Source organism: Sinohyriopsis cumingii, chromosome 2 (assembly GCF_028554795.1).
Source record: "Sinohyriopsis cumingii isolate HCF-2022 chromosome 2, ASM2855479v2, whole genome shotgun sequence".
NCBI lineage: Eukaryota > Metazoa > Mollusca > Bivalvia > Unionida > Unionidae > Sinohyriopsis > Sinohyriopsis cumingii.
Genome location: NC_142962.1, coordinates 65704220 through 65719267, shown reverse-complemented (window position 1 = coordinate 65719267; position 15048 = coordinate 65704220). Strand labels below are relative to the sequence as shown.

At 34.1% G+C, this 15048-nt stretch overlaps 1 protein-coding gene across 5 annotated transcripts in view; it reads right to left on the bottom strand.

Annotated features, from left to right (window-relative positions):
- Nucleotides 1-449: 449 nt before the first annotated feature.
- The window catches only part of LOC149805070 (trans-L-3-hydroxyproline dehydratase-like), a 22231-nt gene continuing 7632 nt past the window's right edge, over nt 450-15048 (bottom strand). For 2 of the 5 annotated variants that reach the window (XM_089947047.1, XM_089947041.1), the window contains exons 2-6: nt 12958-13013; nt 11139-11613; nt 9513-9665; nt 7782-7921; nt 450-966 (exon numbers count right to left, since the gene is read on the bottom strand). In XM_089947047.1, coding sequence (XP_089803173.1) covers nt 706-966; nt 7782-7921; nt 9513-9665; nt 11139-11613; nt 12958-13008 — 1080 coding nt within the window. In that variant the 5' untranslated portion in view covers nt 13009-13013 and the 3' untranslated portion in view covers nt 450-705. The remainder of the gene's footprint in view (nt 967-7781; nt 7922-9512; nt 9666-11138; nt 11614-12957; nt 13014-15048) is intronic. The other 3 variants (XM_089947066.1, XM_089947055.1, XM_089947073.1) reach the window with 2 other exon arrangements.

The following is a 15048-nucleotide window of genomic DNA, read 5'->3' as shown; positions in this document are numbered from 1 at the left end:
TTCCAGTCAAGGACATCACAGAAGTTGCAATATAGAATACATAAAGGTGTAACAAGTTCTCATTGGTCGGTTGATTTTGATTATTATGGACAGTAACTTTTTCATTCATAAAATGGTGCTTGTTTAAACAACTGTTTTGGCTAGCTAAATATACCACGGTTGTTGTGAAATCAAGCGGACAGATGAGCCTTGACTTGCGAGGATGAATTTTCTGTCCTTCGTGTTATGTCCAATATTTCACTCACTGCTGTTTGACTTATCGAAATTTGAGTGAAAGTTTTGTAATATGGTTTTGTCACTACATGCAGGTATTTTTCTTTCTGCAGTTTTAACAGCCCGCCTGCTATTCACCTAGTGTATTAGCCAGTTTACGGAGAAATTGTGAATCTATAGCTTTTTAGATCGTGGAAAGTACAATAATTACAAAAATCACACTTTAGGACAATGACTTCTTCTAAATGGAACTTTACTCATGTATTATCCCTAAAATGTTTGGAAATACAACGCTTCAGTTGGGATAAGTGTTTTACAAACAGCACTACAGGTACTATATACAAATGAAAAATTTCTCGAAAAGGTCATAAATGGAGAGCATTGACACAAGAAGATCGCATTAAAATACATCAAAGAAATAAATAAAAAAAACTGAACAGATCTAATCTCTGGGGTACGTTAGTGGCATTGAAGGCTGCAAGGATATCCTTGTTAGCGAATGAGGAAACCTTTACCAATAGTATCATCTGGTTCCAGCGTGTACGTGGCGGTCCCCGAATAATGTCCTTTGCCAGAAACTTCCACAACTACAGCCTCTCGACCCCCATAGGTCACCTCTTTCACTGCCTGGCCCCTGAATACCGACCCTGTTGGTCCAGAAAATGTCCTTTTTTGGTTCATCTTAATCTGTCCCCTAAAGAACTGTTGGGCAACTCTAGCAGTAACACCAGATCCGCATGGAGATCTGTCCACCTAAGAACAAACAGAACAATGAAACATAATGGATTCAGAATTAATAGTACAATGGGTATATTTTTACGTCACAAATCAAAATATCGAAGTTGAAATCTTTAAATGAAGGGTTTTCTTATAATGTCTTTACAACATCTTTAAACCAACACCTCAAGCTTTTGGCAAAAAACTTGATGATCGTTATAGGAGTTATGACTGAATTTGAACTTTTCAGCGCTGAAGGATATGTCACTAACAAATTCACTGATGCAAAAGTGCCATAACTTTTCGATAGTTACGCCAGGATTCAAAGGTAGAATCATATCTTTAAAGTATCATATTGTTTTGCTCTTCTTGTTGCTAATGCAGCCGTTCTACAAGTGCAAAATAAAATAATTAAACAGCAATATTGCCAAAATTTAAATATTTTGAATTTTTTTAAAATTTTTTTTTATTGGAAACACTTAAACTTGAGAAAGTTTAAAGATATAAATTCTTAGAAATGAAAAATACACAAGTTATATGGAATTAAGCAAAGATTGAAAAATACTAAAACAAATGAAATAATTTTAATTTTGTCTTACAAACTGTAAAACAAAAGTTTAAAGGTTCAATATTTCTTGTACAAATTGTGCAAAAGTAAAAGTTTCACGCTGTTATCAGTGACTAATACCTACACTTACTAAGCAATGAAAACGGTTGAGTGAACAAGACCCAGTCATCTAATATCCATCACCCCTCATTTACTATCCAACACCCAAAATTTACTATCCATCATGTCATGTGTTTATAAAAATTGTCCATGAAAGTGTGTTTGGGTATCTTGTTCATACCAAAATAACAAATCATGACAAAGATACACTTACATGTTTTGGTATATTCTCTTGAATCAGAATCATGATGAAATTTCAAAACTCGTAAAAAAGTGCACTTTTGTTTACTGTCTTTCTGTTTTGAATTTCTTCACTGGTATGGGCTCGTCTTTTACTGTTCCTTCTGATTTTCTTGCTTTCCTGAACTTCTTTACTGAAATCGGTTCTTCTTCTGTTACTACTTTAGAATGCTCTTCCTTTGTGTTTCCTTTTCTCTTGGAACACATTGAAGATCATTGGCATTTTTCTTAACATTGATAACATGTATCTTTACTCTTTTCATTGATGAATGGACATTCCAGAGTTCAGTGTCCTTTCTTTTGACAGATACATATATATATATATATATATATATATATATATATATATATATATATATATATATATATATATATATATATATACAATTAAATTTGAATTTTACACTATCATGACATGATCATATTTCCAAGGAGAAACCATAATCCAAGCAACAATGATGTTCTGTATGACTCAACACTCTCCGAGAAATGTTGGCAGAAGACCATGCTAGCGATTTTGATGAAGACATGTTTGACCCATATCCAACATCATCTACCTCCTCTGGAGAGAGACAGAGACAGACAGAGAAGAGAGAGACAGTGAGATATAGAGACAGACAGAGAAGAGAAAGAGTAAAGATCATCTAAGAAAGAAAGTCATTTGGTAGCTTGTAAAGATTATTTTCACAATTTATCTACCCAACAAGTGATTTCCTGATAATTAAGAAAGACAGCTTGCACTTACATATAAAATTAAGCTGATCATATGCCAATGGCTGTCAAGATTTTGCATTTAATGTTCATAAAAATGCCACAAATAATCTGTCAGTAAAGGAAGCTAACACAAACACATGTAAACACAGACACTAATGAATTGGCATCCAAAGTTCAAAGAAATCTTCTGGTCTTTTAGGACAAGCTCTTTTAAAAGTACTTGGTAATCCACTAATTCTTTATCGGTGTCATTGACTTTCTTAAAATGGAATTTATTGTAACATGGATGACAGAAGTTGTAGCATGACAAGTTTTAAAATGTCTTTGCAGTTAATCATCTCTGATCATTTTCAAAGTAATTATACATCTTATAATGTTCAGATACCAATGATTAAAAACTCTAAGCTGTTTGGGAAACAGTTCTTCATTGCATTTGATCTGAAAATATGAAAGTACTTGTGTGTGTGTGTGTGTGTGTATTTATGTGTGATTTGGATTTTTAACGTAGCTTTAAAAAAAAATCAGTCATATCACTACGATGTCCACATTGTGACAGTTTATAGTGATGTCTAGCACTGGGGCATCATGCCACAGACATGTAGCATGATGTCCCACCCAGTCACATTATCCTGACACCAGGCCGAACAGTCCTAACACTAACCTCTTAATGCTGAACGCCAAGCGAGGCAGCTTTTAGTATCATTTTTGTAAGTCTTTGGTATGACTTGACTGGGGAACCCATGACCTCCAGCATCCAATTCGGATGCTCTAACCACAGGCCACCGGAGCGGTGAAAGCACTTGTAAATGTATTATAATGTATTTCTTTATCAGAAGGGAAGATTTTGAGAAAGTGGTGAAAATACTTGTGTGACAATTCCATACCTCCAATAACTTCTCTGGAGACCAATCACATTGAAGCTGTCTTGAAACGAGTACTCATATTACCCATTGTACATCGACTTACTTGACAGAGTATTTCAACAAAAATGTCAGATATGAACTAGAGACTTTTTAATCATTATCTGTGAAAATAAAAAAGAAAGAATTGATACCTGGGAATTTCATTACATTCCAACTCATAGTTCATACATGGCTTTTTGGAATCATGTGGTTTATGCTAAAGATTAACCACCCCATCAAAAACATGATGTTCAAGCCTATACTATCAACACTGATGACAGGCACTGACCAAGAAACTATTTGATAGCCATCTACTTTCCCAATCATCATAGTATAGAATAATTTCATTCTTGTGGATGAACTCCTCAATAAAATGACCACTGACTTTATGAGAAGAAATGCTGTATCTACTTAATTCAATAATGATTGATTAAAAAGATTTTATATTTCGAGTTGTGTGGACAATATTGTTTGTATTTTCTCAACAATGCAGTCATGGATTTCCCTTAGAGTTCGCAATGCTTTTTATTACTAAACATGTTGATTCTGAAAATAAACCAAGTCGACTCGTTTGTTGCTTTTGTGCAGAATACAAATTGTGTTCAAATATTCTTTCACATCTCTGTACTGATGTTTGTTAAACAAGAATGTTTTCATTCATATCTGTGTAAAGAATCAGATGGATGTTTTCCTCCATGTCTGTGCTTCTCTCATATAAAGTGGTGTGTTCACCACTCTTGCCTGGTGTGTTGGATAGTAGATGCTGGTCACTGGCTGCTACACACAGCATGCTGATGGTATAATATGGAGTGTTGGATAGTAGATGACTGGGTTTTGCTCACCACATATGTTATGTCCAATAGTATATTTGGAGTATTGGTCAGTACACATGGTATAATGTGGGATGCTGGATAGCAGATGACTGGATGATGGTCACTACACATGGTGTGCTGGATGGTATATGTGGGGTTATGGGTAGTAGATGACTGGATGTTGGTCACTACACATGGTGTGCTGATTGAATAATGTGGAGTGTTGGAAAGTAATCCCAAATATTTTAATATTACATTGCTTACAAGAGGGACATTCAAAATTTTGCTTGTGTGAGTGTGTGTAAATTTCACCATCAATTCTTTTGAATCCTGCCCTCTTTTGTGTGATAGTTTCTTTGAGTGTAAGTATAATATGTGTGTAAACATTCATATCCTTTTAGTTGGATAGGATAGGTGTGTGTTTGGATAGTAATTATAAAGTGGGTGCTGGATTGTGGGGCTGTGCATTTGGAAAGTATATATAATGGTCTGGATTGTAGTGGGTGTTTTTGGATAATAATCAAAAAGGAGGTTCTGGGTTGTAGGGTGGTGTTTGGATAGTAATCAGAAAGAAGGTGATGGACTGTATATGTGGAATATTTGAATAGTGTACTTAATGTGTTGGAATGTAGATCAAACAAATTGACATTACCATTTCCACTGACCACATGCAAGGTTTGACCGATAAACACTTCTGACCCCAAAATAGTATTCCATGTTAAACCTAGGGACTATTTTAACACAGGAATTCCCTCATAACCCCAGTTTCAGACAGTCTTAATCATCTACTATTCCTTAGTCTCACCTCCTGCCATTCTGACTATCTTGTTTTTTTTTTCCTTGGCCATTTAATCTAACCTACAAAAAAACTGGAGACATTTCTTCAGTAATAAGGGTCCTCACACCCTTCTGGCCATCGATTAATTTTGTTTAGCTGATTTTAATGGAACCATCATTATTAATATTATGTGCTGTCACAGCTTTATCTATTTTTTCTGATGTTGTTTAAACAGCTTTTCTGCTACATTGTGCTGAAATTCCTGTTCACCTGTTTTTTCTGCAAGTATGCAACCATGCAATGGCTCTGCATATCAAAGCATAATTTCAGCTTTATCTTTTTGCATATCTACTTGTAAAAATGGCATTTGATACAAAGTATTTACCTATTTAATTTGGCAGATAAATTTTATCAAAGCTGTAATGATACATATCAGAAGCATTTTCAGTATATGTGTGAAAAGTCATATAATCATGTTTGGTGCTGCAAGTGGCTTCAAGTTAACACTGACTGAACTTGGCGACATCTATGCCAATACAGTGATCATGAACAAGAGAATCCATGTCCTAAATGCCCAGACCAGAAAACAGCACAAAGCAGCTTGATTAGTGGTGGTAGTATTTTGTCACATCATTGTCAGATTACGCCAGGCAGACAGAATTGCAGCACTTATTTCACACCAGTAAAATATATTCTTTGATTCTGTTCATGTTGTTGCCATTGATTTTGATGTCATTAAATATAATGAAAGAGCCCTTATTGCCATAAAGTTCTTCTACAGGCTTTATTTCATCGGGGACAAACATTGTAAAAGTCTTTGTTTCGCTACCAAATGCCTTGTCAAATTTGTTAAATGTTCTGTATTTGTCTTAACTCATATTTAGCAAATACATTGTTGTAAGTAAGCCCATTATTAAGCTGCATGTTCAAAAGCAGATTTGTCTTGCCATGATGCACTGGACCGATAATCATAAAATGACAACTGGGAGACAGACAAAATTATGCCCTGATTTTTTAAAATGTTATTTGAGTCAAAGTTTAAGATTAACATTTTTATATAGCATAGTCAATATAATGAGTCATTATAGTTTTTAGTATACTTATTGGTTCTGGTGGCACTAACAGAAATACAGCAGTTGCCAAGGAACTTTACAAGCAGCTATTTCATGAAAAGCATGAAGACCCTCCAGAAAATGTATCAGAAAAAGTATATTATGAAAACTTTTTGGGTCAGATGAAAATGTTCTGGTTGGATTTTAAAGCTGATCTGGCTAGCACTCCACTAGATGTTGTTGTTGTTGTTGTGGGGTTTAACACCATTTTTCAGCACACAATAGGCTATACATGGTGGCCAGTATTAATGGTGGAGGAAGAACCTGGGAAAACCCCAGAAAGAACCACTGACCCATGAGAAGCTACTGGCAAGCTTTCTCACATACCCACATTGGCTGAATCTGAGACTTGAACCAGCGCAGACAGAGGTGAGATGGCAGTGATCCGTAACGAAGAGCGCTTTAGACCACTTGTCCACTCAGGGCCCCTCCACTAGATGAGATCTTGCAAAATTATTAATTACATGAAAGTATGCAAGCTGAACAGATCAAGTCGAAAAGGAAGAAGCATATTGACTGGAGGGTCAAAAGGTCATTAATCAAGGTCACAGTGGATGAAAGAAGCAAAATTATTTCTGCATAAAAATCTCTGTTCTGTTCATGTACCTCATGCAAAGTTGTGGATGACTTACATGTTGGGTAAGAAAGTAGCCTATTGACTTTGAGGTATAAATGTCCAAGGTTAAGATGACTTTGACTGAAAGAAGAAAAATGTTTTCTGCACAATAAATGTAGTTCCTGACCAAATACTTTGACTAAAGTGAGTAGAGGGCTTGCACTTAAGGACTGGAAGATGCTTGTGCAATTTGTTAAAGGTCAAAGAAATATGGGTTTTGTAGAATACCTTTTGTTCAAGACTAAAAGAGACAAAAAAATCTGGTTCTTAATAATCACTTGGCCTCCACTGATATTATTCGTTGCACTTTGTAGATGACTTATGCTTAAGGCAAGAAACATATATATATATATATATATATATATATATATATATATATATATATATATATATATATATATATATATATATATAAAGTTTAAACAGGTGCTTTACAGATTTCTTTCACTATACAGAACCAAATGCACTTATTGAAGTGAGACTGGTAAATACAAATGTTGCTACTTATATGATAAGAAAAGGTTTTGATTCAGAACAATTTTTTAAACAAAGAAGTTGGTGGTAGGTTTTGATTGCCAACCATACTGACTTTAGTGAACGGGAACAGCGAAAAATGGAAACAGAAGGAAAGACCTATCCCATGTCACTATACTGACTAACATATCCAAAGACGCCAATAAACTACTGCTAATGGGTGATACAAGTCAGATATTCAACAGTGTTTTTTAAATTTAGATGCAAGAGAATCTTTGACTGTATCAAAGCTGAAATGCTTATCAATAGGAGAATCAGAGTGCACAGGTACATTAACCAATAACTGTGCATCACTCATAGCAATATTTGGCCAAACGGGATCTTTGCTGCTCATGCACATACTTTTCTTCCAGCGGCAAACCTTCTGTATGGTTATAATGTATAGAAATCATTGCATTTTGACAAATGAGCATATTATTGCCACCAGTCGTTCATACATTTGGGTTTGGTGAGATATAAAATGACACTGTCCATACCTCTCTGTCTGCAAAGACACAGATGTTCCTGCTTTCTTCCTCTGACAACTCATCTTTCCCATCAGTCAGAATTGTGCCATACAAAAAAGCTAGGTCCTTGCTCTCCGGATGTTCCAACTGGACCACTTTCTTTAGAGCATCTGCAAATTTAATGCAGTAAGAATGTTTAAATTTAAAGGTTTCTCTTTAAACTTATTTCCGATCTTCTGTAGATGACAACCCCAAAATCATTGTTGTTACAAATATCTACTGCATTGTTTACAAATAATTCAAATGTTCAAAAGTATGGTCCTTACAAAAGTTGGCACTGGTATTACCTGCCCCCAATATGTATGTGGAATTGATGAATTAATGGATTAAAGCACATGCTTACAAAGAGATTACAGTATAGTGAAATTTGAGAAATGTTATGAAAAAGTGATCCTGAAGATATGTAAGAAATTGAAATGACTAATGATACATCCACTTACAATATATTCATTGACTGATCAAGAAACAAATAAATGAGAAAATGAAGACAAATTATGACAATTACTGGAACAAGTTACAAACATACTGTACAATTCAAATGCACAAGTGCAATCTCATCTTTGCATATTTGTTAACTTTTATATTTATGAAGATAAGCAAACATTAGATCAATATTTTCAGTCAAAATTATCAACAAAAACTCTTCCCCAAAAAGTACAGTTTTTAAAATTAGTACACTGAGAGACATGACCGATTGAAATTTAATGCAACATAATAGTTCACAGTGTTCTGCTAGATATTTATTGCTCATTTTTCTCCATCATAAATATATGATACAAAGGTTTAATAAAGATGGATATTCAGTTCAAATTTCTGTACCCTATTAATGGTAATGTCTTATTGTTTAACATTACTCCTCCCTCTCTATTTCTCTCATTTGCTTGCTCTGACATTTTCCTCTTATGATTGCCTAAATAAATATGCTTAAATCATTTTTAACTTTATAATACTAAGCAGCTGCCAGTTTGACATTCTAATAGGCAGATCCCAATTTGATGCATCTTTCTTTATTTAGAAATTTAAGAAAATGGAAAACACTATAACACTATTCCTTGCACAGTGACCTTGTCCAGTGTTCAAAAAGACATGTGATAAACACACACACACACACACACACACACACACACACACACACACAACTGCCAACTGGGGTTGAATAGTAAGTGCAAGATGAAGAGCCATTCCTTACAGCCAAAGCCTTACATCGTTCTGCCATCAACACTTGCATCTCACACTAACATATCACATTGCAAAATTTGCATACTGTTAAATTGGGCCCCTGTACTGCAGAGAGTCACTACAATTTATGTGTGTTTTATGTATGTTCCTGTTTACAGAAAAATTAGCATGACTTACACGAGTTACTTAAAAGTCAGCATCGATTGGAGATCAAATGCTATGTGCAAAGTAGTAGAGTAAAAAAACTGTATGATACTGTATCACCTATTCACCTTGAGTAGCATATCAAACAAAATTTTGTAACTATGTGCTAGCATGACAGTAGTTTGCTGCAATTGCAAGAATGTATTTGTAGACTCCTAAAAATTGTTCCACGATGCAAGTTCTTGCTAACCGATCTTATGAAAATTTTAGTCACTAACCCTAATTAAATCTGTAACAAAGGTAAATTCTGCAAAGATGGAAGTCAATCTAAATAAATAAATACAGTAACATCTTCTTGGAGAAAAAGATAAAACTCACTAGATATCGCATCAGCTGCCTCTATGACATCTTGGATTAGAGATTTTCTAATGTCGAGATGGACTTTCTCTGCTGGAACCAGTGCATAAAATGAACCACCATAACTAATGTCAACAGTTATTTTTCCATATCCAGGAACCTCCACATCATAATCTGAAAACATAATGGTTGTCTTGTGTACAGGGAAAGAATAATTAGACCACATTGTAAGAGTTCAACATAAAAGATGTCTGCAATGCAAAATAATAAATCAGCTGTGAAACTGAGAAGTAAAAATATGATCATATATTACACATAACTATACAACAATTGTTTGCCCTCAGATTTTTTTGGTCATTTATATAGCTGAAATTTAAAACGATCCAAGTCTAAAGCTTGATTGCCTTGCCATCCTTTGAATATTACAAAACGATTTTTGGAGAAAAATATTCTGCATACTCGAGCATGAATTAAACCATTGCAAACATGTGCCAGTATTCAGTATCTCCTATTTGTCACCAGATCAACTTATTTCTCATTCAACTAGTGCAAAGTCTCATACTTTTAATAAAATTCTTCCCACAAAATGCAATTTTTTTTATTGACAGAAATGTACAACATTTAACCGTTATGTAATGTCTTGACGATAAAATGCCTATTTTTTCAATGGCTTTACACTAATATTAAAATTATTATTAACCTAATATAAAGCATTCTGTTCCATCAATGTTAATTTTCCACCAATACAACAGAGGAAACAAAGAAATCTTTGCCTCGTACAACTGCATGTCCAGAATGCAATTTTAATAATGAACTCAAACTTTACTGCCATAAACAGAAATCAAATGAATAATTAATATAAAGACCAGGAAATACCTATCACTGCATATTTCCTAATGATGTGTGTTAGATATTTAAAGACTGATTACCAGCCATGACTGCAAAATTTAACTGAGTTTAATTAACGAGAAAGCATCATTTAAAAACCAGTATATTTGAGCTGTTATTATCATGAAACAGTACAAAATTTATTTTTCAATCAACAAATGCTCAGGAAAGAATCATGATTTGCAAGAAAACAACTTTTATAAATGATTCCGACCGTACATTGTCGGTATACAGATTGGATTTAAACAGCATTTTCCTATTAAAAATGTTAAAATTACCGAACACTATTAAATGAAATTAATGAAATGAATAATGAAAAGGATTTTCTGATAATTAATATTACATTTGTAATATGTAAGGAAGCATCTTATTTCATTTGAATAATACAAAAGCTGAACTAAAGTAACTTTGATGACTCATCATTGCAATCCCCCATGCTTTTTAATTGCATATTGCTCTATCATTACACACGTGATCCTGCCATGACTGCATATATAAAGATGGAAACATACACCTGTTAGTAGAGCTATACAGTTCAGCAAAAAAAGATGCACTGATAATAAATATATTAGTCTTTTCACCCATCTCAGGTACCACAGGAGAGTTAGTTGAGATTACAACCCCTCTTGCATGCTGTCAAGATAAGTAACGAATATTGTGAATTTCATAACAGAGATTTTGACGGAGATTTGGTAAGGGACAGACAGATGGACGAAGAGATGAGGGTATCAAAATATTGTTGATGTTGAGGATATTTACCTTTCAAATACAAGAAAGCTGGTACACTATGAAATCTAACGCTTCCAGTTTTTCCATTGTTGTACTCCACATAAGCTTCCACCAAACCACATGGGCAATGGAAACATACTCTGGTTTCTGGTGATGTCACATTCTTGACCATCTTGTGGTCAATAACATACCTTCCCAGAGCTATTACAGCATGACCACACATTGTACTGTATCCTTCATTGTGGATAAAAATAGTACCCACATCAGCTTCAGGTTTTTCAGACTGGACTAAAATCACTCCATACATATCAAAATGACCTCTGGGCTCGAAAATTATAAGCTTGCGAATGTGGTCCATGTGTTCATGAATAAATCTTCTTTTCTCCAGAAGTGTGTCTCCTTTAACTTCAGGAAGACCAGTCTCAACAATACGCAGTGGCTCTCCACCTGTATGCATCTCTGTGGTGGTTATCATCAGTGACTCAGACATGTTGCTGGAAATAGTCTGAAGAAACAAAAAGAGGAAAAACTAGTACTTTCATTTTCAAAAAGGGTAAAATCCTAAAAATATGAAGTTCAATTTTTACATAAACTGCACTTGTTTCAAGTGTATAAGACCTACTCAGTGTATTGTCATGGGGCACACCCGAGTCAAAAATGGTTGTCCCATTATATCATGGAGGGAACAGAGGGCCTATTCTACATACCTGAGCCCACAAATTATTTTGTTTGAACCCTGAATCTAAACAATGTGTTATCGCCAACTGTGAATTATTACACATTTCTCTTTATTTATTGATTTTTTTAAATAATGAAATTTAGAAATTTTCTTCATATAGCGTTCGAACACATTATTGAGACAACTGAAATTTATATAATAGCATGAAATGCAAAAAGGGGTTTTGTAGATCAATTGCCAATGGCAACTGTACATGCTAAACATGAAACTGAAAAAAAAAGTGCACATTGATAAATTATGCTGCTCCAACAATTTTACATTTATAGTGATTGATGAAAATGACAAATACACACCTACAATCTACAGCAATGCCACAGTCAAGGTCTGACTCTGAAATTAAGAAGTCATTGAGTGTCTTTCACCATTCTTTGACTTTGAAAGCCATGTACTGATGATACTACTTAATGAACCATATAATATATGCTCATTACATCTGATTTTGAGAACTAAATTTATAAAAGATGCAACATGTAGATCAATGACTTCAAGCTGTGATATAAACTTCTTAAAAATATACTGCACGTTTGTCCTATCCAAAAAGAAAATTCCACATCGTTACTTCATCAGACGCAGACAGCCTATATCTATAACAAAATCTATGCCCACATAATGCAATTTTATAATACCTATTGCAAGACTTCATATTCAGATGGACTGAGTGGTATGAGCCAATAAACATTTTACTTATTGTACGCTGGGTACTGTTAAGCATACGTGGGATCTAATAAGATTTTTGCTACGCAACATGACGTTACAGTATCTCCATCATGACCCAACAATCCGTAAAAGCAGTCTTGGTATACCCAGGCTGCATCTCTGTTTAGAATTTCAGATATCTGTCTGGGGAGAAATGAATGGCAAAAACTGTGGCCCCTTGTAGATTCTCTAAAGAAGTGGATATATTTTAGTCTCATTCGACAAGTGTTGACATCATTGAGATTATGTCATAATGTGCAAGACAAAATATTTTAAAAAAGATGCAACTTGCAATGAAGTTAGGTTAAACTAATACTGCAACAATCTTCTCAGTTGACATAAATTTTATTTTATTTAAGGTAAAAATATGATTAGACATACATGTACCTTATTTTCATTATTAATTTGGTTTACCTTAGGTACCTTGTTTTCAATTGACTTCTTTTTGGGGCCCATTCTCTGCATCTGCCCTAGAATGGCAAGACAATACTAATTAGTAACTAGTAATATCTGCATTTGAATGGACTGTTCTTGACACTGGTGCATTTTCTTGCATTGTTCCCGACTCTTTAACTCTATAACACGATACCCATGATGAATATTTCTGCTGAAAAAACTCACACCTGCTTTTTGCATGTGTGACTTCACCTTAAAATGTCAATAGATGAAAACATGTGCTGCATCCACAAATAAAAATGTTTTAACATCTGATTTTAAGTTAAATGCTTTTAATTGTTTCAGACATAAAGCACTTATAGTACGTAATCTATTGTATATATTACTCAGTTTACCAAGTTAAATTCATACTAATTTGACAGTAACATCAAGCATAATATTTTTGGCTATAAAAATAAATTCACTAACTCTCTGCAAAACACCAATATACCCTGTCTCCTCACCCCCTTAGATACAGTTTGTATGGTTGTTTTTTTTCAAACTGGAGAATCTGAACAAGGTAATCTCCATCAAGTCATATTTAGCCCTTCAAAAATTGCCACTACCCCACAAACGTCTACCTAATCCATCAAATTTATGCTGTTATTCCAGAGTGGCACTTGTGCAAGCCATATTGTCATCATTCAAGATACTGAGAATGTAATCATGACAATCAAGAATGTCTGTCTCAACTGTCTCAATCAGAACACTACTCATCCATTTCTGTTAAGTCAAGAAATAAACTCAGTTGTAGCTGTAGGAATGCACATAAATCTAATGGGTTTAATGATTAGCCTAATAGCATAATGCACCTGCAGATCAGGTCTATGTCATTTATTCTATTAATTACCCCTAAACAAATTGCATAGAGGCAGATCTGCCAGTGTATAATGCAATGGCAGATATGGGTCTGTGCGGTTTGCAGTTGGACTCGACTTACAAGCAAGTATATATTGTTTATTGACTTCAAAAATAGGAATATGCAATTATAATTTTCAAATGAACTTTTTTAAATTAATTTTTTTAATGTATACCAAAAACTGCACATGTATCAACATTATCAGCATGTTGATATTTCTACAGCTTACACAAGTTTCAGTGGTGGATATTTGTGATGAGAAAATATCTTTCAAAGTCAGAATTAAACTTTTATTCAAAACACATGAAGACTTCTAGCTGATACTGTGCCCATAGATCATTTATACAATTTAGTATGGCCTGAATCAGTTAATTTGTGTTTATGATGGAGTGACTACATGTACACGAGTAACACATATCTGCTTGTATGGCTTTTAGTAAGTGTTTATAAACATATTTACACAGTACTTAATGAGAAAACGGAGATGAAAACTCTAAAGTGTGGTCTGCCTAAGCTGTACACTGAGCCATTTTCAACTGTTAAAGAATGAAAAACCTCCAAAGAAATATAGGTCAAAGGGATAAAATATACTTTCCCCATGTCCATGTACCTTTGGATACAAGAAAACAGCAAAATAAAGTAACTTTAACACAAAATGCATTCCTTTTTATTTTTCAGTTTGGTTATTACATTGATTGACAAAGTGTGGCATAAGCTGATATCCTATTCTAATGAACCATTATTAATTAATAATAGCAACTGTTACTAACACTCTATATATATTGTAATACATATTAATTAAGTAATTTGACAGAATGCAGAACTGTACCATCAGTTGATATGACATTCTAATGAACCATTCTGCTTAAGAATTGTTACCATCACTCATAAAAACTATACTAGAAATGTTCAAACAGATCATTTGAATTAAGTTTGCAAAGTTGATCTTAATAGGTACATGGTACATGTCCCATATATGCAAATGTCCTTCCTTGTTTACAAGTTTTGGAGGTCAGAATTTCACATTTAATAGATGATACAGGATCTACTGGTACATATAGTTGAACTGTGAGGCACACAATTGGCTGTATTCACTTGCACTATCCAAAAATGTTATTTCCATAATGTTATTTCCATCATGAATAAGCTTACCATAGTATCTTTTATTTTAGTACATTGTCACATAACTTCCCTGTATACTGGTATGTACT